The sequence below is a fragment of the Aplysia californica genome, unplaced genomic scaffold (genome assembly GCF_000002075.1).
Source record: "Aplysia californica isolate F4 #8 unplaced genomic scaffold, AplCal3.0 scaffold00035, whole genome shotgun sequence".
NCBI classification, from domain to species: domain Eukaryota; kingdom Metazoa; phylum Mollusca; class Gastropoda; order Aplysiida; family Aplysiidae; genus Aplysia; species Aplysia californica.
The window spans coordinates 785,446-806,524 of NW_004797305.1; the positions used below are offsets into that span (position 1 = coordinate 785,446).

Here is a 21,079-nt window from a genome sequence, read left to right on the forward strand (position 1 = left end):
GTGTGTGTGTGTGTGTGTGTGTGTGTGTGTGTGTGTGTGTGTGTGTGTGTGTGTGTGAGAGAGAGAGAGTGTGTGTGTGAGAGTGTGTGTGTGTGAGAAAGTGTGTGAAAGTATGTATGAGAGAGGGCTTGTACGATTCTTTTCTCTGCGGTTGTTCTTTGAATCTACATGCCTCCCTCCGTGTGTTTCTCTTCTCATTAAATTGCTCACCCGTTTGCCTGTACCTAACGCCTTTTGACCTGTCGAACTGTGTTGGGGTGTACTTTGCTTCTTACACTTACGATATTCGATGTTTATTCGTTCAGGATAAGTCAAAGAAGCCTGTAAAACAAAATGGCAGTACCTTGGAGGTAAGAAGAAAGTGCTGTGCCATCATAACTTTGCACTTAGTGCGTGTAGACACCGTGAATCTAACCGCTAGCAGAGTTAGAATCTAACTTTTTAAATGATTGTTTTATTATTATCATTGTTCCTGTGTGTCGAAGATGTAATTGTCGGCGAGTTATTGTACGTGTTTAAGGCCCAGTGGACACAATTTAGGTTATAATATGGTAGATAGACTGCTTCGAATTTTGCCTAGTAAGTAAGGCGTAGCCGATAGTAAATCCCCGCATAGAGACGGAAATGCTTAATTAAAAAAAAAAAAATTAAAAACTCTTCCCCTTTCGGGAAATGAACAAACATGATATTTTGTGAGCAATGACAGTCTGACAGTAACATCATAGTCACAGATGCGTCGGAGAGTTTTGGCTTGTAGATTTAGAAATGTGTTATACATGTAAAAACAATTGTGTGTGAAACGTGTCAGGCTAAGGGTAGTGTGAGCAAGACAAGTAAGGGGGCGGGGCGGAATGTCCCGTTTGAGCGAGTTTGAATTTGAAACTTTTTAAAAAGCCAATGAAAGCCTCAAGGCCCTGGATAATTCGTCATAATGATAAAAAATACGCATTTCAAGATCACACTTAGATCTAGTCGTACTTGGACACGTACCAAAACATATTGTTGTTATCCACTCAGTAGGCTTTCTCGCTCCCGGTTTCGCTAATTGCTGATAATGTGTTATGTCCACAATGACTGTTTTCTTTTGTCTTAAGTGAGATGATTAGAATGGCAAGGAGGTGAAGCCTGCAGGATGTGGTAGACGACCTGATAAATTGATAGATTGCCAAGGCAATTGTGTATGTGTTTATTTGTGTGTGTTTGTGTTTTTGTGTGTAGGTGTGTGTTTGTGTTTGTGTGTGTGTGCGCGCGCGCGTGTGTGTGAGTGTGTACGAGTGTGTGTTTGTGAGTGTGTAAGTGTGTGTATGCGTGTGTGTGTGTGTGTGTGTGTGTGTGTGAGTGTATGTGTGTATGCGCACGCGTGCGTGCTTGCATTAGCAATGAACTATTTTTGTCCATCTTGTTTTTACATTTCGTCTTGTCGTTGGTTTCTTTTTGGCTCGCTCCCTGTGTCCGCTTGTGATCTCTTTCTGTCGGACTCTTTGTTTGATTGCTTGTCTCTCTTGCCTTAGAGCTCTTTGTTTCCTTCATTTATCATTGATTTATTATTCGATCAGGTTAAGTCAAAGAACCCTGTAAAACAAAATGGAAGTGTTGTCGAGGTAAGCTCGAAATGCTGTGACATCTTAACACTGCACTGCAACCAGTATGCACGATGAGGATAACCTTTATCATAATACTGTACATTCTATTTTTGAACTTGCCAAGCGGTGCGTGTGATTAAAGTTGTAGATTTCGAGATGAACAGTTTTGTTTAAAAACAATTGTGTTCGGAATGTGTCTCAGCGTGAGGAAGAAAGAAAGAAGGGAGTCGGAAGTGTATTGATGAAGGAGAATTTTGTGGAGAGACGAGGAGATGACTGATGGATATGGTAGACGTACGGACAGAGGCTAATTCATAGATAATACTGCGTGTGTGTGTGTGTGTGTGTGTGCGTGCGTGCGTGTGTGTGTGTGTGTGTGCGTGTGTGTGTGTGTTGGTCACTGTTTTCTCTGCCTTTGCTTTTCTGCACTCTTCGTCCGTGTATGAAGTCTGTTTGTCTGTCTTTTTATGTGAACGCCTATTTTATTTGTCCTTGCTGTTTATTGACCTTGTGTACAGTACATTGTCGTTTATCTCCTGTACTCATGGTTGATGTATTATTCGATCAGGTCAAATCAAAGCAATCAGAAAACCAAAATGGCAACGTGGCTGAGGTAAACATCAATTGCTGCATACAATCCTAACGCTGCACTGCTCCATGTGGGCATGATGAAGCTAACCGCTTGCGTACATTTTGCGTTTTTTAAAACTTATCATTATCTGTTGCAGTTTGCAAGCTTGTAGATTAGTTACTTGGTGTGAAAACTTACAATTTCTTAAATTAGTTTGAATGGAAGCGAGAAAGGGAGAGGGGTGGGAGAGGGTTTTTGTCTGGATGATCGATATAAGGACAGGAAGGTGGAGACGAATATGGATGACGGACGGACATGTAGACTTTATGATAGTGTTATATCCTGTTCTTGTATGCATGAGAGAGAGAGAGAGAGAGAGAGAGAGAGAGAGAGAGAGAGAGAGAGATAGGGAGGGAGAAAGGGAGAGGGAGAGAAAGAAAGAAGGAGAGAAGGGGGGTGGGGGGGGGGGTAGACAGACGGACAGAGATACAGGGAAGTCTTTTTCTGAACTTCTGCCTTTGCTTTTTTCCTATATTTATTTTGACTGACGCTTTGCCAAATACAAGATGACGAGGGCATGCTTGAGTTGTGAGCATTTAGGTATTGCTTACGGATGTACAGGATTTTCAATCTATTTGTATGCATATATTATAATTATGATTATAGTACTGCATATCTATTCTAGTTATGTTGTTTTGTTTTTTTATTTTCATATGAATTAACAAGTTCAAGTATGAGATGCTACTAACAACAGCCCAATTCCTTTACGTAGCAATGGTTTTGACCCCCCCAAAAAGTATCTATTTCAAAGTGTTTTGAACGAGAAGAAATTGCCATGCACCCATTATATTGCTTGATACTGAATCTTTAAAAAATGGATTACACATTTTCTTGGAATTCAGCTAACTCAAAATCAGAGTTTTGGAGATTTCTCACGATTTTAATGGCTATGTAGCTGCTCTCAGGAAGTGACACCCTCAAATACCTTGATAGCATCTCATGACTCATCCAGTCTCGAGGTTAGATCGTCGAAAAAAACCAACAGTTTCGGCTTCTGGCGATTAAAAAAAGGCAGGCGTATATGTTTACCCAACAGTCTGTGTTGATATGGAAATGTGAGCATTATGTACATGTTTGGGGGGGGGGGGGGTATAACGTTGTAAATTCACGCATTTGATTTTTCTGAACTCCAATGTGGCACCATTAATCAAAGAGCAGCACATTCATTGCAATATTGTGGGATTTTTTTATTATTTTTTTTTCTCTTCTAAAATGTGTACCATAATTTGATCAGGAGCAATCGAATAATCTTCTGTCACCAAGACAAAATGGCCGTCTCATAAAGGTAAGTATAAATCTCCTGGCCATGCTTATTCTGTTTTCAATTGTCTCTACTGATAATAAATGATCCCTCTTTTACGGACCTGTAACCATAAAATGAGTGACTTAGACTTTAAACATTGGTGATGGATATTTGTTGAGGTTCAGAGGAAAAATGAGGGCTCGCTTTGCTCGTTGATGCGTCTGTTTGTGTGTGTGTGTGTGTGTGTGTGTGTGTGTGTGTGTGTGTGTGTGAGAGAGAGAGAGTGTGTGTGTGTGTGTATGTGTGTGTTAGTGTGTGTGTGTGTGTTTGTGTGTGTGTGTGTGTGTGAAAGCGCCTCTTTATAAGTTTGTGTATGTTTCCCTGTGAATTTTGTTTGTGTGTGTGTGTGTGTGTGAGTGTGTGTGTGTGTGTGTGTGTGTGTGTGAGTGTTGCATGTGTTTGTATCCGTGTACTTGTCTGATCATGTTGTGAAACTTGTTATGAGCTTGGTGATCCGTGAAAAACGAATGCCGCCAAAACTTTGCTTCCTTTCCGTTTTATGAGTTCAAATTACGTAAACGCCCCAGCTCTTCACCTGTGACTTCTCCCAGTCGTGCCGGGAACTGTTGCCCGAAATTTACACAAATGCAACTAAATGTGTCACAACGCAGTGGAATCATGCGCCCGTCTATTTTTAAAGGTGTAATATAAAATTATTGGTGACATTGTAAAGCTTGTTCATCTGTCCTGTTGTCGATAATAAAACAACAATTGCCGTTCTAACTTGAATAGAAGTCGAGATGTAGGAGGTGGGGTTTGCCCGATGCCAGAGGTAAAAGTAGTGGGAAAATGGCCGCAAAATCTTTGTTATTTCCTTAGCTCCAGTGTTCTCGAAAACTGCAAATTGCAGAGTTTAAATGTATTTTGGTCAGTTGCTGTTCTTTATTAACTATTTAATAGTCTTTAAAATCAAGGGTTTGAAGTAGCATTTATATTGTCCTTTCTACCACATAAATATGTTACAACTTTTTGTCCCATTATGTTACTAGGCAGAATAATATTGTGGTGGGACGTCTGTATAGAAAAGCTGTTTTTTATTCCTCTGAACCTTTGTGATCTTTTCTTACAGTGTGCACATGTAGCTCTGGGCTCGCCCTTGTCCTTTCCTGACCTCTCGAACTAACAGTTGAAGTGTTTGAACCTTTAATGTACGTCTTTAGCTAATAGTTGTGTGAAAATGTACCGCCTGTATTTCTTTTCTAACTTTGATCAAAGTTTGCAGGATTGTTCCTTAGAAAACCTTTTTTCTATAGCGGAAGTGGCCTTCTGACCACTCTATTGTTCTGTACTCTCCCTCTCTCTCTCTCTCTCTCTCTCTCTCTCTCTCTCTCTCTCTCTCTCTCTCTCTCTCTCTCTCTCTCTTTCTCTCTCTATCTCCCTTCCTCTCTCTCTCTCTCTCTGTCTCTCTCTGTCTGTCTGTCTGTCTCTGTCTCTCTGTCTCTCTGTCTCTCTGTCTCTTTGTCTCTCTGTCTCTCTCTCTCTCTCTCTCTCTCTCTCTCTCTCTCTCTCTCTCTCTCTCTCTCTCTCTCTCTCTTGTTTCGAAACAACTTTCATTTCCTTTTAATATAATATAGTTGCGCTACATTTATTTCAGGATATAGAGAGAGTGACACCAACCAAAAAGGGTTGGTCAAAGGTGAGGCGTTTGGCTGTGTTCTGTCGGCATTTTGACTTGATCTGTTGCAGTGATCTTGGCACTGTTTGCACGACACGGTTAAAATGCTGACGTTGCGTGTGATGATTTGGCGTGGTTTGAGCTTTTCAGATCAAAAAATGTTTTTCTCACAGCATGGCAATGCAGTTCGCCAAACGCCCAAAAATGGACGCTTATACGTCGTCTATACATGTCTGTGTACAAAATGTCGCTGCATTCAACAGAAACAGAACAAATCGTACCATTTTATGTGTCTTTGGATCGGGCAGTTGTTTAGCTCGCTATTAGTCTAGAAATATTCTTTATAAACCCGGTTTCATCCAAAGTTGGCATTGTGGAAAGACGATTTGGTACCGGAAGATTCGGAAATATAGGCACGGCTCAGACATAATTTATGAATTATCGTTGTGTGTTCTTAAGACTCGGGAGAGCAAGAACACGTCCCCGATTATGACGTCAAATCAGGCAGCCAATGAGCGCAGATTGACGTCTATCGTTGGCCTACAGTCTCTCTCTCTCTCTCTCTCTCTCTCTCTCTCTCTCTCTCTCTCTCTCTCTCTCTCTGTCTCTCTGTCTCTCTCTGTCTCTCTCTGTCTCTCTGTCTCTCTCTGTCTCTCTCTGTCTCTCTGTCTCTCTCTGTCTCTCTGTCTCTCTTTCTCTCTCTCTCTCTCATTCTCTCTCCCAAACAATCTTTGCCCTTTTCCTTTTTTTTTTCTTGTGGGAAGGGGGGGGGGGTAAAAATAATCGCATCTGTGTCTTGTTACGCAAGAAAGCAGGATTTCGAAAGTAGGGATTTAATTAGCTTGCAGGCTGCTCCTGAAATTTCTTATAGATTTCATAAATGTGTATTTATTGTGGTATCTCGTATTCTAGGGTTACATGCAGCTAGTTTTGTTGTTGTGTTTCTGTTGTTGTTCGGGGTTTTTTTCGTGATTACGTATGCATGACGGCACATTAAATCAAGGCAACTGGTGGGTGCAGGGTTTTTCTTTTCACTTTTAGCATAAAGGAATATTATAAATTACCCAGTACCAGAATGAACATTTCTGTAATGTTTAAGGCTTCTTGCTTCTTTTTAACCTTGTCTCTTGTGATGTTTTGTTTAGTTTTTCCCTCCATTTTGCTCTTGGTTTCAAAATCACTGAAACAGGTTTTGGCTCGTTGTTTTGGGTTCAATGGCCATTGGGGTTTCTTTTGTCTGTTCTTTATCTCCTGTGTTCTTCTCTGACTCCCCCCCCCTCTTTTTATCATTCATTAATCTATCTGTTTTGTTCTGTGGAAAATATGTTACTTACAGTTATGCCTGTGAGGCAAAGAGATATGTTTTAAAATACATCAAAACGAAACCTTTTGCCTTCAATGTCACCTTCCTGGACCATGGTCCTTTCTTATGCTCTTGATTAGTTACTACTTTATATTTATATGCTACTCTTTTTGCCACTTCTAACTTTCCCAAACTTCGAACATCTTTTCCATATTTCCATTCGACTACCAACGCTCCCAAACACTTAACTAAGAAACGTCATTGTCTGAGTGCAGTTATCCGTCTATAAGACCCTCATTTCTTATTACAAAATAGTCATGTATCTAAGGGGTTCTTTTCCACTGTCTTAATGAAAACATTCAAATACCTGTCATGATAAAGACTATGTCACAAGTAAAACAAAGTCACATTGTTTATTTTTTCAAACGGCGTCCAACCACTATCCCCCGGGCAAAGTCTATTCCCCTCCTCTCCGTCACATCTAGTATTGTTTACCTATGCTGAAGAGAAAGTTCGGAGATAAAATTAAAGGATTGGAGGAGCTGAAGGATGGAGAAGTTGCGCCATGGCTTGGGTGCACATAATTATTTCTCTCCTGTGTGAATGATTTTAAAGTGGGTGGAAGGAGGATACAGTGTCGTCTTGAAATCTCAATGGCCAGATGATGTCTGGGGTTTTTGTGTTGTTGTTGTTTTTAGTTTGTTGTTGTTGTTGTTGTGGTTTTGTTTTGTCTTGTTCTTTTGTTGTTGTTGTTGTTTGTTTGTTTGTTTGTTTTTTGTAATTCTTTGTTTCTTTATATTGGAGTGCTCCTGTTTAAGTCGGGGCTGAATTATCTCCCCTCGAAAGATTACTGTTTGATCAATGATTCTCGACACTGCAGAAACTCATGTGTGCCCCCCCCCCCCCCCCCCCCCCCCCCCCCACTCAAATCCTTTTCTTAAAAAGAAAAAAAAAAACAACCAAAAAAACAACAACAACCAAACAAACCCAAAAAAAACCCTCTATAGTCTGGGACTCTTCATAATCGTGAAATAAGCCACATCAAGTTCACTTAAAAACATCAATAAGTGTTCTTGCTCTTTATGTTTATGCGTCAAAATTTGTTTGAGGATGAATGCATGTTGGTATATAAGTATGGTTGATTGTATTTGTTGTCAATATATGTGGGAAAGGAAGGGGAGAACTTTACTTAGACGAGTCTTTTGTTTTGTTATGTTTAATTTTTAGCGAGTTTTTTTTTCTTAATGTGCGATTAAGATTTTAAGTTTTGACAATCTTTATATCATACTGTGGGTCCTTCTTGATTTATGGTCATATATGGAATGTGAATGAGAATTTCCAGAGATGAAGTTCAGCTTACTATCCGCCCACCCCGAGAGAGAGAGAGAGAGAGAGAGAGAGAGAGAGAGAGAGAGAGAGAGAGAGAGAGAGAGAGAGAGAGTGGGAAGGGGGGGGGGGGTGATATCAGCTTCAGCGGTAGAAGAAGAGTTGCACGTACACCCCTCCCCTGAGCTCTGTAGACACATGGGAGATGATGGAGTCTTCCGGAAGAATCCTTGTGACATGAACAAGTTAAGTCACAACTCAGAAGCACCTTAAACTTTCTTTGATTAATTAGCAGACTTTTTGTGCCTTGAGTCATGTCTTGCACGGCTGGGCTCAGTTTACGATGACTTTTGTGAGGGAACCAAATGTTTGTTATGTAAAGGTGCTAATTTTGCATAAGCTAATCTTGTGGTAGAAGACATTTTTCCAGACAACTTTCTTAAGCTCAAAGTGGCTTTAACATATGGTCCGATTTTATGATCGATACAGGGTTTAGATTTCTCAACGATATGCCTGACGGAACCCTTTGCGGGCCTAATTAGTCAAGTACATTTGTAGTCTAAGCAAGCGTGACATGTGCCCAAATATTTAGCTACCTCGGTGACGGCGTCCGCATGCTGTTGCGAAATATATTATTAAGTGTTTATTTTTAAATAGCTCTGTGAAGTATCCCTTCTCAGACCGAGTTTTAACGCGGTGGCACCCACTGCTCCTCGTCAAATATGCTCCGTCACCTGTGTCTGCTGAAGCAAAAAATAAAAGCTTTTTAATTCTCATCTTCGCCGCATACTTCCGCCAGAGCGCCTCTCCTTACAATAACAGGGACCCAGATATTGGCCCCTTGTTCTGTTCTTCCCTCCACCACTTTAGCCACTGGAACAGCTCCGGCTCAAGCCTGTGGCCTTGAATTGACTTGACACAAGCATGTCCCTTCCACAGCTCGCTAATCCCTCTTCTCCGCTGCTGGATAATCTCGGCTTAGCCGCTGGCCGGAGTTGGCCCACACCTCGTGGAGTGTTTGGTTCACTTTCTGCACTCTGTCACCACAACCCTATTGCAATGCTTTGTTGTACAGTTGTTGTTGTTTTTTTTACGGCATTTTAAAAGAAAATTAACGCATCCATCCCAGAGTGTGGAGATTTGTTTTAACGCTCTTCTTTGATAATACCGTAAACGAAACCAGTGGCTCTTCCCACAGGGTATATATTTTTATCTTGTCATAACATTATTAACATTGTTTATCTTTTTTTTAAAATCAGTACACGGATTGGAAGAAAAAACAAACTGTGAATTGATATTTCATATCCCAATTCTATTTAAGAGGGGTGACATATAACTTTACTGCTGCTCCTGATAATTGAGTTTAATCAAATGACTTCCGTCTAACATAACAGAGCTATAAGATGTATCTAGCCCAATATTTTGATTCGATTTCTTACTGTTACCCAATACTCCTTCGCGCCCAGCCTTCGTCCCTTCACCCCGCCCCCCCCCCCCCCCCAAAAAAAAACAACACACACACACATACACATACATAAACACACACACACACACACACACACACACACACACACACACACATTCATCCACTCCATGTTCCTTTACCCACGTAAAAACCTTTTATCTCTCTAAACAAGTGAAAACGATTATCCAGCCAACTGTGTGATCAGAAGTCTCTTTGCCTTTTGCTTCTTCTTCTATTGTTGGTCTATCAGTAGAAAATCTATAGTTCTAGAGAAATCTATTAGTTTGTGAATTGGTATGTTCTTACATGACGCGGTTTGTAATAGCTAAATGTAGCGACAAGACACACTTGCCTTGTCTTTTTTTCAGTGAGAGCTGTCTTTGTAAACAGGCCAACTTCCCATGTTTTTATCGCAGCATAACCTAGACGTAGATTGGCCTTTTCATGACGTAACTGTACTACCTGTCTGCAATGTAACGTACAACACAAGAAGCGAGTGTCTTTCACAGCATGCCTTAATTGTCATTATTCGTGTTTGTCTTCTAGGCGAGCATGTTTTTAAACGTGTATAAATTTCTGTTGCCACTGTATTTCGCCCTAGATTTTCCTGATAAAGGAGTCTTGTTGGTGGGAAATTAGCAGAGAGACATAATGGCTGTCATATAGTTGTGTTTAATGGTAACATAAGGCATGGCATGTATGACTTAGTGTCAGTGGTATCTTCAGTCTGCTGGCATGAATTCATCTTAATTATTTTTTTTAATGCCGATATACGGTCAGGGCCAGATGTAGTCCACGAAATAACGTTTGCTATTTTTCTAAAAATAATATTAGAACGTGTAACACAATATGGTGATACCTGTATACGTAATGTAACATTTGGCACATGCTCTTTCGAAAAATCATGTGGCATATCTGAATTGCATAGTTTTACGTCGTATCAACAGCGAGGGGAGCCTATTAAATAGAGGATTTGGTGCACCCTTTGGTGAAACAGTGGCCTATATTATTATTATTATTATTATTATTATTATTATTATTATTATTATTTCATTATAAAGTAACAATAGATGGAATCTGAGTTATTGATCAGAAACAGTAAGACGGAAGGTAAAGGAAGGTCACAAAGTGAGTTCTCTCTGTGTTCATTCAACGAATGTGTCTTCATCAATGTTCTAAAATGTATTAAGTCATACATTTGGCGTAGTGCTGGGAGAAGGGTGTATCTTGTGTCTCCAAGAACGTGTTTTCATTTATCACCAACGAGTCTATGCTATGGACAGTTAAAAATTGCAATATTTATTTACTGGCGAGGTATGCAGTTTCAGCAAAATCCACCAATCGACTGTTGCTATAGTTGCATTATTATTGTAGTGCAGCTTTTGATTTCCCGTTTTCGTTGAGCATAATCGGAAAAAGATCCAAGTTTCTGTTTATTGACAATGCAATCGGGTATTCCACGTCATGCTAGATCTAGCTCTTGATGACTGGAATGTTCAGTAGCGCATATATTATTAAAAAGGGCGATGAACCCTTTTCCTCAAAAGTGACAAATAAAGTTGTATGTCTTTGTCGACTTAGCTTGTTTAACGTTTCTCAACGCATATCACATACGTGAGCCATCTCACACAGTTGTCTGAAAAGTCTGATGCATTCGTATTTTCTCACTTGCCATGCCCATTCCACTATTTTGTTGGGTTTGCTCATAAAATCGTTCTAATAAATTATCCTTTCAGAGGGCTTGCAGAAGCCTGCGATCATTTTTTGGTCTTCTTTTTGTGGAAGGATACCGACATAATTTCGTTGAAATTATTTTACATATTTATCTCTGTAGGTGGCAGCAGCGGCAATCACAGCGAAACAGCAAGGGGACAGTAACGATGACCCTGTTATCATTAAAGGTAACTTCGGCCAAACAATGCTTTGAAATTTTACTTACACATCTGTATTTCCAGCATTTTGTCAGTCTGTCTACCCAAGCAAAGGCCCTTTCGTATATCTACTCGCTCGTCCACTGATCCATTAAAAAAATATCTATGCTCATGTTTTTACTCATTGTCATGATGTCGTGACTTTGTGTACGGAGTAAGTACTTGGGCGTATGTTTTATTTTGTTTGTGTGTGTGGGGGGGGGGGGATACATGTGTGTGTGTGTATGTGTGTGTGTGCGTGCGTGTGTGTGTGTGTTTGTGTGTGTGGGGGGGGGGGGATACACTTGTTTTTGTTATTTTTTAAATAAATTGATTTTGTTTTTAAGAGGCTTTGTGCATCATTACTGTTTCTCTTTCAAGAAAGCTTTGTAAGCAGAAGACTTTTTCAGATGCTTTCCCGACGTTTTCGTTAGATCATTCTGTTTCTAGCTGGTGACTTCATAGGTAGTCATGTTATAAATGTAGTCTGCTTTAAGCGTATCCCCTAGTCCGATATAACTTTGCTTTGTCCTGTTCTTCCAGCGGACTCCCTCCTGGACCCAGAAATCGGAGCACTTGAGGGCCAGGTCATTGACCGCAACTGTGACTGTTGTCAGAGATTTTGCTGCTGCTACATCAGTCTGCTCAAGATGCAGAACGTCTTCTACACGTTTGTCCAGGACCCTCTGTTTGACTTGGTCATCACGATCTGTATCGTCCTGAACACCGTGTTTCTGTCTTTAGAACACCATAATCAGGACTCCGGCTTAACGCTCGCTCTCAACATTTCCAATTACGTAAGGATTTATTTTCAGTCCTAACAATGTATATAGTCAGAGATAGAATATGGTGGTGAAGTATTCAATGTGAGCAAAAATTTGTTGTCAAATTCTCCCCCATTCAACAAATGCTTATGAGGAACTGTATTTTAGGAGAGGTATCTTGCTATCAGGTTTTGGTTATAACCACAGTACATTTACTATAATAATAATAATAATAATTTTGATATGAGGTAGCTTAGGGAGACAGGAATCATTGCTAAGATTGTGGCCTTGTTTAGATCGGCAATGGATTGTTATTCGGCAAGATTTCGTTAGTCTGTGACATAGATTTAACTCTTTTTCATGTTCAGTCAACGACCTCTATACGAGATCAATAAGGAGAAGGTTTCACGGCCTCAGGGAACTTTCAAAGAATGGTGTGTTGTTACATCTCTTTAGACTAGAATTCTGCTTTTTGGCCAGTTGTGTGTTCTACCTGCTACTTTCAAGTAAAGCTGTGTAACAGTGGAGTGGTGAGAATAATTTCTTCGATAATGAATATTATATTATGCTGTTTTGTTTTTGTTTTTCAGATATTTACTTCGGTGTTCATCATTGAAGCAGTGTGTAAGATTATCGGCCTGGGCAAGTACTACTTCATGAGCGGCTGGAACATCTTTGACCTGATCATCGTCATCGCCAGCGTCCTGGACATGGGTCTAGAGCAGGTGGACGGGCTCAGCGTTCTCCGGACCTTCCGCTTGGTGAGAAATGCACGCTGTTGGTTGGCGTGTAGGCGTGCTACGTCTGCAGGCTGTTGAATTCTACTAAGCCCCGAAAGCAGAATTTTACTTGAGAGAGAAAAAAACTGCTTTATTCTTTTTAATAATTGTACCTACATTATGTTTTTTTCTGCTTTTTTTATTTACAAGATTTGAATTTTGAATTTCGATCACATATTTTTGTGCACTTGCAAACAATACCACTAATTAAAAAACTAATTTTTCAAACTTCAAAATCGTCGGCTTAGTTCGTTTAAGTATGTGGCTAACAATAAGTTTTCACAATTTAAAAAGGAAAATATCTTTACACGATTGTTCCTCGCCTGATAAATATGTTTAGGCTTAGCTGGATTCCACAGAAAAAAAAGTTTATTGATTAAATTCTGAGTGATCATGATTCAAGATCACTTTGTTTTGAGAGATGGATTGCTGAGGAAAAAATTTATTTGCAAATCCTTTTGAATGTACTCTTCAGAACGTTGAGCATTTGGTATTTGCTATGAATACATTATGAGAGTTTGGTGTTGTAGATTTCTGGTAGTCCTGCTGTTGGTTTCTCCCTGTTTTAACATGCTGTTAATCTTAGTGCATTCTACAGATTTACTTGCTGACAATCTTTTTTTGTATTGACTTTTTTCTTCATTCCTAGGATGATCATGTATTCATAACTCTCCCTGCTCTGTTATTTAAACCTACGAACTACGTATTCCCTTCCTCAGCTGAGAGTGTTCAAACTGGCCCAGTCGTGGGCCACCATGAGACTGTTGCTGACCATCATTCTCAGCACTCTCGGGGCCCTCGGTAACCTGTGCATCATTCTTGGCATTGTCATCTACATCTTTGCTGTCATCGGTCTGCAGTTGTTTCGTGAGGATTACATCGATGCCAACTTTGGAGACGACGGAACACCAAGGTGACTTTTTTTTATGCCTTACGACTTAATTGTGTGAATGTTAAAAAAGATCTTCAAAAGAAAAGACTCACCTCTTGGGGTTATTTTTCCCCTTATTTATTTATTTTTTAATTATTTTTTTTTTTTGGGGGGGGGGGGGGTGATGTCATAAATTTCTGGCATTCTCCTGCTGACTTTTTCCATCCACTTGATGTATCTGATTTCAATAAATTCATTTTGGAGAACCATCATCATTAGGTTTTTTATGAGGTCATAAATGATTGGCATTTCTACAAGAAACCTATCGTTTTCATCGGTGGAAAAATTCATCTTGTCGACCGGACCTGATTAAGGTTGAAGAGTGGACTTTTTCCTTGTTTAGAATCTTAATTGAGCCTCGGCTACCCAAGGTGATGTCCAATAATTTATCAACTGAGTTAAATACTTCCTCAGAACGAGAATGTAAGAACAATACATGAGGTTTCTGAGAGATAAACATTTTTATTGTCTTCCCAACAGTCTTTCAGCGTGTGCTTTCAAGTTTTGTAATTGATTCATAGCGGGGTTTTTTTTTTAACAAATCACTTTTCTCCATTTTTGCCAATCAAATCATTTACTGTTGTTATTTAATTCATTATTATATATAATAGCCTTGTGCTTTAATTACATCTCAGGTGGAATTTCAAGGACTTCTATCGATCGATGCTGATGATATTCCGAGTTCTGTGTGGGGAATGGATTGAGGCATCTTACCAGTGTATGAGAGCTAGTAATGAGCTCTGCATGGTGGTCTTCTTGCCAGCTTTAGTTTTTGGAAACTTTATTGTGAGTATTATATCCTACCCCCGCCTTCTCTCCCTTTCCGTGTTTTTTCTCCAATTTATTCCACATAAGCATTCTTTACAAGTGCTCTTGGGTAAAGTAAAGTTGTTCCCGCATCCGATCCGGACATTGGGGATTGCCTTGTTAGTGAGACAACTTCCTGAGCCTTCGTCATATTGTGGTAGGGTGGCCAGTTCCTTTCCGCGCCGCCTTTACTTCCCCAACTGGAAGTTAGGTACCCATTACTGCTGGGTGGGTAGAAAGAGGCGAAAAAAATCCGTGTCCGAACCGAGGCTCGAACCCGGACTTTCCGCTTCAAAGACGAGCGCACTAACCGCTCCTCCACCGCACCCTCTAGGATAAAGAAGGAAAACAGAGTATGAGAGTTGCATATACCTTTTGCACACATGAAAGACAACTCTCAAAAGATGAAGGTGAGCATGCCTTGCAGTAGAATCTATACAATGTAAGTTACAGACTTGTAAAAGTGGCATACGGTTGCTACATATCCCTATTGCAGCTTGGTCATTGCTGTTCCTTTTATGCTTACCCATGAACATTTTTGAAAAGTCAAGGCTTTGGGCTTTACATATTTGTGAAAAGTTCATTCACCAGCAGCAGCCCCGCCCTCTGTCTAAATACCAACATACCAACAAAGGGATGTATGGCATGCTGAAGAGATGTTAAGAGTGCCTTTTCAAAATGGACTGGGACTTCATGAAAGGCCATGGATTTGACTGTTTAACAAATAATGATCATTCACATGGACATCAGTTGCAGTATGAGCTGAAGAGCAAACCAGCAGTTACGCTCCTGAGATCCTTAGGGGAAAGGCGGAAGCAGAATGGAAAGTACTTTCTCTAGCGCCCTCTAAATAGAGTTAAAAGTGATTCCGATTTCTCTGTATTTTGCAGGAAAACAAAAAATGGGCTAAGAAAAGAAACTGAAAACGCATAAGAATATTTAGCAGAAAAGGAAAGGCTGACTAGTAAACCAGCTATAATAAGTAAGAAAAACCTACCTTTTTTGTTGTTGTTGTTTTGGGGTTTTTTTATACTTTAAAAAAATCAACAACAATCTGACAAGAACTGTTTAGTGCACTGAGAAGTTTTGACTGTTGATTGCAGGTTCTCAACTTGTTCTTGGCCTTGCTGCTCAATGCGTTTGCCAGTGATTCTTTAGACAAACAGAGAGAGTCCAGCGTAGAAAGGTCCAAGTTCCTCCAAGGATTCGACAGACTCCGACAGCTCTGCTGTTGTTGTTGCCCTCGCCCTAATGGTAAGGTGGAACCCACGACTGACGCAAATCAAAATGCATCTGAAGGCCAGGAAATGACAGATGATTCCAAAGGTGATAGTCTGCACGAATATACGGGTGACCGATGCCTCAGGTCTGCTACATATTTACTTTTTTTAAAAGCAGATTTGAGGCATTGGAATGTATCAATACTAACCTCCACTAACATAACTATATTCCCGTCTGTGATTTGCTGTGCCTCACATTACTCACATTTCTGAAAGTAAGAAGAATCCACATAGTTTGTTCGCACATTAAGAAAAGAAATGGTTTCACCCAGTTTTATGGCAGCACCCAGATGCACTTTTGATTAATACTTTGTTTGTTATGAATTGTTTGTTCCATGGACGTTATTACAGATTTTTAAAATTACAAATTTGTCTTTAAGAAAGGTTGAAAAAATTTCACAAAGCTTTACTTATCACAAGAATTTAATGTTTTCAATAGATATGTAGTATAACAGAGATGTGTCTTGTATTAGTCTCTCTTTCAAATCCAATGATAAAAAATGTTCTATTTTCATTTATATTTGTAGAGAATTTATTTCAAGACACATTTTTATAAACACGCACTGAAAAGCACTGTATGTTTTATTCTTAGCCTTATCATAATGTCTGAAAATCCTGCTGTTGCAGTATTAATAAGAGCCCGATTTTAGCACGGATTATAACAATATTTCTGTAATATACATGTACATGTAGTATTTTTATATAGCAATATCATTTTTGTTTGAAGTCAGTATTGTTAATATTGGATTTTCCTTTTATGTAATGTTTCAGTTTCCTTTTTGGGTGCACTTTGTATTTCTAAAATCAGTATTGTTAATGTTGGAATATTATATATATATATATTTCCCCCCCCCCCTTTTTTTGAGTTGTCTTTGTATTTCATACAAAGGCAATTCAGATATTGATCAAGTTTGTGGCTTTGACCTTCTACTCATCTTTCTTTTTTAATTTGTATTTTCAATGGTTCCTGTGGTCGCACTATTTGGTCTTAAATGTAGTTCTGTTCTTGTGTACTCCCTGTGCAATTTGTGAAAATTAACAAAGAAAGTTTTTGTATTTATTTGTTCTTCTTGTTATCTCTTATATTGTTTTATTTTGTTTATTTCTTTCATGTTTTGAATCTATATTATTAATTTTTTTTATTTGGGGGCGGGGGTATGTGTGTTTGTGTGTGTGTGTGTGCGTTGGGGGGGGGGGGGTTGTTTGGCTGTTGGGTTGGGGGGGGGGTTGGGGGGGCGGGAGGGATATGATAACTCTGGACTGTACATGTATGGTAAGTCATGAATACGTTTAAGTTTCCTGCATATAATTTTTTTTAAAAATAGATACGATCTATGTGTGTGTTAAATTATTTTATTGACACTAGCAGCACTAACGTAATCCTCTGGATGGTCGTTACCATCATTGCTTGCACAAATTGGAACCAATTGTATATATAACTTTATAATAACCCATATTCTCATTTATTTGCTTCACTCTTTTTTGTTGTTGTTGTTGACCTTCCTACTTTTGCGCCCCATCCTCTCCAGCCCTTCTCATCTTTCCTTCACATCATACCCTCCTTCTTGTGCTCAATCTTCTCCTTCCTTTTGTATATATATATACCATAAATACAATGATCGTATTGGAGCTATCAACATAAAGATAATAATTATGTTATATCGAAGGAAATAATGTAAGGGAATATTGTAATTTGGTTTTAGCTATTGCAGTATTCTGTTCTCAGAGTGTTGTTCTATTAGGCTAAAGATAATTTTTCCTTTAATGCAGTCCTTAAAATACTTTTGAGTAAATGTTTGTCTGTTACAAGAGATGAAATTGTTAATAATTATTTCTTCCAGCATGGAAAAATAGTGGGTATGAGTTTCTAATCTCTTTAATATTGTTTTTGTTGTTGTTGTTGGGTTCAGAGAATGTCTATCTCAAGTAACTCAAACGCCTGTCAAAAATGAAATTCGGGTGATGTCTTGTGTAGCTTAGTCTTTATTTCTCACACTGAGAATTAATGTATTATATTTTCAGTTGTACACATTCTTGTATTGTTGACATTATTTTTTTGCTGATTGATGTGAAGAATAAATAAACATTTTAAAGGCATAGTTATACTATAAGAAAATATTGATAGAAAAAAATGCTGATTGTTTTGTGCTTTTTATTATATGAACTCATTGAAAGCTGGAAAAAGATCAATAACTTTGAAGATAAAATGTGTTGTTAGAGATCAAATCCAAGAGTCAACTTTTATAACACAACCAAGCCTATTTATTTAACCTTCTGACTCTTTGACCATATCATTTGTAGGCACTGGTATCTCCAACGATAGGATTATATCCGAAGAGGATTTGATATCTTCACCCACCTCAGGAAGCAAGGAAGTACTTAACATCAAGGCAGCCAATGGAAATGCCAAACCCAACACAAAAGTAAGAGAGATACATATTTTGTTAGTTTTTGTGAGTGAATTACGAAATCCATAATATTCTCTTGCCTTTCTCCTTTCCTTTCTTTCAAATTCTTTTTCTTTCATATAAGGGGAACGTTTAAGAATTCTAGGGTTGATGTCTGTGTTGTATACATTACTGGTCATTCAGGAATTTGTGTGCTACCTCTGGTGAGCTTAATTTGAATATGTGGTTTAAATCCTAATAAAAGTTTAGATCGCTTTTGTCTTTTAAAGTCAAATTGTTTTTTCTTGGAGTCTACTCCAGGCTTATGGTCTTTTTTCATGATCACTTCGCCAGAGAAAGTTCTAAATGTGAGGTGGTATGAAAGTAAGGGTGTTATCTCACTCTTTAGACCTCGGGCATTTGTTTTGCAGTTTGTCTACTTCATTTTGTCGTATAGTATTCCATAGTTCCTTCAAACACCATGTTTACGTTTCTTCTCAATGCTGTTCCAGGACAAAAAAGATGCTTTTGAGACTAAGACTAAAAGACTTCAGTTTGCCAGTTTTCGGTCGGCAATAGACTCCAAGGATAGTTCTAAAGGTACGGAGAGTAAGAATCAGAGTACAGAACAGGAGGAAGGTGAAAACACCCAAGCAGACGCAGCAAACGAGAAGGAAGAAGAAGAAGTGGACACCAGTCCAAAGAGCTGCTTCCCTGAATGGGCAAGATCTCGGTAAACTTCTGTGATTTAATGTCTTCCCTTGAATTTTTCTTTTCCATCTGCCGTTGATAATAGACATTTGGGATAGTAAATGGGTTTATCATTTTTATAGCTATTTTTATTTTCGCAAGATTTGCCTCTATTCGTTTCTCCCCCTTAACCATTATTTAAAGAGGACAGATAATTTTCAGAGCCAACTGACGCAAGAATTATGATCTTGGACCATTGCTCAGCATTTTATTGCTCATATTCATGTTCCTGGGGGGGGGGGGGGGGTTGCTGGTTCTGTTTCCAAAGGTGTGTGTTGAATTGGTTGGTAGATAAATGACCAGACATGTGTGGTTCAAGTGCTGGCAGTTGTAGAATATCTTAAGAACCCTTTGGTCTTCCATTTCTTCCATGCGTAGCTGCCAACCAGTATGTAAAAATGCACTAAATATGGTTTTGAGGGTCTGAGTACAGAAGTAAGAAAATACGTTTTCTCAGTTTAATAGTATTGTTCCTCATAGACTTGCCGATAAAGAGAAATTATGAACTTTCGATGTTACCATAGTTAAAGATTTTTACTAAATATTTCTCACTTTCTTGTTGCAAGTCTGCTTTGAAAAGCTCGAATTTATTGAATGCAGAATGTGTGTGAAGGGTTTGGAGGGGGATCCGTCCAATGCACATCATCTTGACCCACTATACTTTGTGGGTTGAGTTTGTTTTTGTTGTTGTTGTTTTGTTTTTGTTTTTTTGTGTGTGTTTTTTTGGGGGGGGGGCTGGGTCTGAAAAGTTGGCAGCTGCAGCTATGTAATTGAGCTGGCTTTTGCAGGCGAAGATTTTATGCTAAAGATTGAGAGCCCATTTCTAATTGTTTGTTTTACTTTAAAATTGAGCTCTTTTTTAGTGTAAATCTGTATACCCTTTCTGGCCAAAATTGGGTCAAACTTTACTTCAGTTGTGTGTTTACCCACATATAAGACAAATGAACGTGGAAACAGTTGTTGTGCCAGAACACTATTATTATTTTCTCATACCTGTGCTACTGTCTGTCTGCAGGATGAGCTGGCTCGAAAAATACAACGAATCGGATTGTGGACAGTGCTGGCATAAGTTTCGCTGTGCTGTGAAAAAAGTGGTGGACCACAAAATCTTCGAGTCGATTGTACTTCTTGTTATCCTCGGCAGCAGTCTTACCTTGGTAATTGCTCATTTGTATTCTTGAGAAACATTATTTATTTGAAGCTTCCAGGTAGTTTATTGAGCTGGCAGTCTTCTCTTCTTTTGTCTTGGTCGTTACTTTCTTGTTCTTATTCTCCTGTTGTACATCCCATCAGGACATACTGTATGTGCTCATGTGATTTTTTGTAACCTCATAGTCGCCTCTGAAATATCAAAATGTCCTTTGGCAGGTAGACTTCACTCTTTCTTCCCAAGGATTTCACAATGTCCTTTTTATCTGTCATTATTCATGTCTGCCTTTTTAAATTTTTATAATATATACTGTTCACAGCAGCAGCATTTATGGCGTAATGGTCATACTCTACTTCACTTCTCGCAGAAGTTGTGAGTTTGAATTATGAGTAGGGAAGTTATTTCATCAAGTAGATTCATTTGTCTGCTGGAATACTGTAGCCCGCTCAGCCCAGCCTGAACCCGACACTCAGGGTCAAAGCAGCCAGTCTCCTAAATTATCTCATTTGGAGGCGTGGAGGATTTGCCACCCCTACACTATTCATTCGTTGGTTTATCAATGTCTTTTTATGTCATCTTTTCTGTAAATCCACCAGCCCAGCTTCAGCTTATTTATGTCTTGCCGTTGTCTTGGTATAACGTAGCGGTATTTACTGGCCACGCACAGTTTGCTGTGATCTTAAACTTCTCTTTCCAGGCCTTTGAAGACATCTATTTATATCAAAAGCCAACAATGGAAGAGGCGCTGAAGTACTGTAATATCATATTTGCTGCCTTGTTTGCACTGGAAATGGTTCTAAAAATCATTGGACTTGGAGCAACGGAATATTTCACTAGTTTCTGGACTTTACTGGATTTTTTCATTGTCTGCGTGAGTATATTTTGCTTTACCCTTTCTTAATTTTTTAAAATTGTGTCATAATATGTTTCTTTGTTCATAAAATTGCTTGTGTTTAAAAGTTTTCTTTTATGAGGATCTTCTTCACCCCTATCACTCGTTTCATCAGGCGATCAAAGTTATCTATGTGTCTGTCTCTCTGCCTTTCTGTCTGTCTGTCTGTCTGTCTGTCTGTCTGTCTGTCTGTCTGTCTGTCT

At 39.0% G+C, this 21,079-nt stretch overlaps 2 protein-coding genes across 2 annotated transcripts in view; both read left to right on the forward strand.

Moving 5' to 3' along the window:
- LOC118479188 overlaps nt 1-2,551 on the forward strand; it is a gene marked incomplete in the record, with an annotated part of 10,266 nt that extends 7,715 nt beyond the window's left edge. The window contains 1 exon segment of the mRNA XM_035973861.1: nt 2,152-2,551. Within this exon segment, the coding sequence (XP_035829754.1) occupies nt 2,152-2,226 (75 nt within the window).
- The window catches only part of LOC101859546 (sodium channel protein 1 brain), a gene marked incomplete in the record, with an annotated part of 65,608 nt that overhangs the window by 31,639 nt on the left and 12,890 nt on the right, over nt 1-21,079 (forward strand). Inside the window, 7 exon segments of the mRNA XM_035973862.1 lie at nt 11,677-11,933; nt 12,491-12,661; nt 13,399-13,592; nt 14,246-14,396; nt 15,521-15,733; nt 19,866-19,991; nt 20,682-20,855. Of these exon segments, the coding sequence (XP_035829755.1) occupies nt 11,677-11,933; nt 12,491-12,661; nt 13,399-13,592; nt 14,246-14,396; nt 15,521-15,733; nt 19,866-19,991; nt 20,682-20,855 (1,286 nt within the window).